Raw genomic sequence first — 2,867 nt, 5'->3', positions numbered from 1 at the left:
TGCCTGGGGCAGAATCACTGCCCGCCCTTGGCACAGGAACCTCTGGCTGCAGGACAATGCAGCTGCAGCTCCTGGAGCCATCTCCTGAAGCTGGAACATCCCAATTCCTACAGACCCTGTGAGTATATTCTCTGATTGTCTCTTGTGCAGAGCAGCCAGGGGTGCCCAGGGCTGTCCCACAGAGCAGGGTCCTGCAGCCCAGGGTGCTGTCCTGGGGCAGGGACTCTGCTGCCTGCCAGGGACAGCTCTCAGCCAGCCCTGGCAGCTGCTCCCAGCACTGGGAGACAAGGTCTGGGTGGGAGGAGACAGCTGGTTAAGCTTGGAAGTGTTCTCCTTGTGTGGGGAGGATGCTGCATTGTTGAGGAGTGCTCCCAGCATGGCATTTACCTGCAGAACATTTCCAAGTAGATTATACAGGGAGCACAGGAAGGCAGGGGCTGCATAAAATGGGAAATCTTGCTGTTTTAATCTACTGCTCTGGGTTGCCTTGATGGGAAATTGCACATCAATATTTATCTCTCAGTTCAGGGTGAGTAATTTTCTTTTTCCTCAAATCTTATGAGACCAGGCAATGACAGAAATCACCACAGGACCCCTCAGAGGCAGAAGAGGTGTCACTTTTCCAGCCTCCTCAGGGTTGCTCTGACTTTGCCATCAGAGCCTGCAGAGCCAGAGCTGCCCCTGGGCAGTGCCAGAGCTGGGAGGGGTCTGCAGGGCAGAGCTGAGCCCCCAGGGCTGGGCTGGGCTCTGGCAGCACTGGCAGGGCCCAGCCCTGGGCACAGGGAAGCAGCTGCTGGCAGGGACAGCTCCAGGCAGCAGAGCCCTGGGCAGGCAGTGGGGGGAAAGTGCCCCCAAGATGTTCTGGGATATTTAAAGTCCTCTCCAAACCCAACTATTCTATGATTGCTTTTCTTACAGATCCCCATGCCAAGGCACAGGAAATGTCCAACAGCAGCTCCATCAGGCACTTCCTCCTGCTGCCATTGGCAGACACGCGGCAGCTGCAGCTCCTGCACTTCTGCCTCTTGCTGGGCATCTCCCTGGCTGCCCTCCTGGGCAACGGCCTCATCATCAGCGCCGTAGCCTGCGGCCACCACCTGCACATGCCCATGTTCTTCTTCCTGCTCAACCTGGCCCTCAGCGACCTGGGCTCCATCTGCACCACTGTCCCCAAAGCCATGCACAATTCCCTCTGGGACACCAGGAACATCTCCTACACAGGATGTGCTGCTCAGCTCTTTTTCTTTGTGTTCTTCATCTCAGCAGAGCTTTCCGTCCTGACCATCATGTGCTACGACCGCTACGTGTCCATCTGCAAACCCCTGCACTACGGGACCCTCCTGGGCAGCAGAGCTTGTGCCCACATGGCAGCAGCTGCCTGGGCCAGTGCTTTTCTCTATTCACTTCTGCACACAGCCAATACATTTTCTCTGCCCCTGTGCCATGGCAATGTCCTGGGCCAGTTCTTCTGCGAAATTCCCCCGATCCTCAAACTCTCCTGCTCAAATTCCTACCTGAGGGAACTTAAGGTTATTGTTTTTTCCATCTCTTTAGCACTTGGTTGTTTTGTGTTCATTGTTTTCTCCTATGTGCAGATCTTCAGGGCTGTGCTGAGGATCCCCTCTGAGCAGGGACGGCACAAAGCCTTTTCCACCTGCCTCCCTCACCTGGCTGTGGTCTCTCTGTTCCTCAGCACTGCCGTATTTTACTACCTGAAACCCCCCTCCATGTCCTCCCCATCCCTGGATCTGGCCCTTTCAGTTCTGTACTCGGTGGTGCCTCCAGCCCTGAACCCCCTCATCTACAGCCTGAGGAACCAGGAGCTCAAGGCTGCAGTACAGAGACTGATGTCTGGAAGGTTTAGGAAATGTTAAACTTCTGGCCAATTTCTGCCAATCATTTGTAAGAAAAGTCATTTTTGATACTTCTTGTTGGTTTCATTTTGGAGGTTCTTTGTCTTTGTTTTACTTTTTTAATCTTGTTTGATATTGTGGGATTGGACGTGGCCTACGCACACCTGATTTGGGTCAAAGAAGAAAAGGTTTTTATATTGCGTGTTCTCTAGTTTATATACTTTAAACAAAGCATCATCTTAAGTCATTAATTACATCACAATAACTTCTTATATTCATTGGAGTAAAGCTATTAGCATCAATATAATTGGCAAAAGTTTTACAGAAATTTAATAAGGTACATATACACATTTAAGTATGCACCTATTCTAGCTTAAAAAAAATGACATTTATCTTTTCTAATCTATTCCCATGTTGATGCCTTGTCTTCTTCCTTGCTATGGATAAGCAAGGAAGTACTCATATAACCAATTTTTATTTCATCTATTAATTTAGCTTTCCTTGTAAACTAGCTGTCAAGCTCCACTATATTGTTCACAGATAAATGTCATTATTGATGCCATTTCTCATTTTGGTTCTCTCCAATTTCCCTGTGGCCGCAGACTGTGTCAATGAGGGGCTGCAATCTCAGTGGCATTAAATGAATTAAAGGATGTCCCAGCAGAGTTTTCTGCAGAGATGCCCTTTTGTTGCCTTCTCTGGAGCTGCAGCAGCAATGTCTGTGTGCAGAGCTGGGGGCAGATCAGTGCTGGCACAGCAGCTGTGCCCAGCAGCAGCAGCACTTGGTGTTGCCAGCGCTGCTGCCGTGGCCCTGCCCCGCTGCCCTGGTGGCCCTGGTGTTGCTGCAGGGCCTGAGTGCTCTGGGGGCCGGGCACAGCCCTGGGGTGGCAGTGCCGGGGCTGCAGCAGGGACAGGCCATGGGCACTGCTGGGGCAGCGCTGACGCCTCAGGCCAGGGCCTGGGGGCTCCAGGCTCTTTACCCAGGCTCTCTCAAGAACACGGCTAGGCCAATGC

General features: G+C 51.9%; 1 protein-coding gene across 1 annotated transcript; it reads left to right on the top strand.

The window, feature by feature from the left end:
* Positions 1-941: 941 nt before the first annotated feature.
* On the top strand, positions 942-1,874 carry LOC135441996 (olfactory receptor 14C36-like). The gene has a single exon (XM_064701544.1). It carries the CDS (start codon positions 942-944, stop codon positions 1,872-1,874), a length of 933 nt encoding a protein of 310 aa, XP_064557614.1.
* The last annotated feature ends 993 nt before the right edge of the window (positions 1,875-2,867 follow it).

Source organism: Zonotrichia leucophrys, unplaced genomic scaffold (assembly GCF_028769735.1).
Source record: "Zonotrichia leucophrys gambelii isolate GWCS_2022_RI unplaced genomic scaffold, RI_Zleu_2.0 Scaffold_814_22107, whole genome shotgun sequence".
Classification (NCBI taxonomy): Eukaryota; Metazoa; Chordata; class Aves; order Passeriformes; family Passerellidae; genus Zonotrichia; species Zonotrichia leucophrys.
This window is presented reverse-complemented; position numbering and strand designations above follow the sequence as displayed.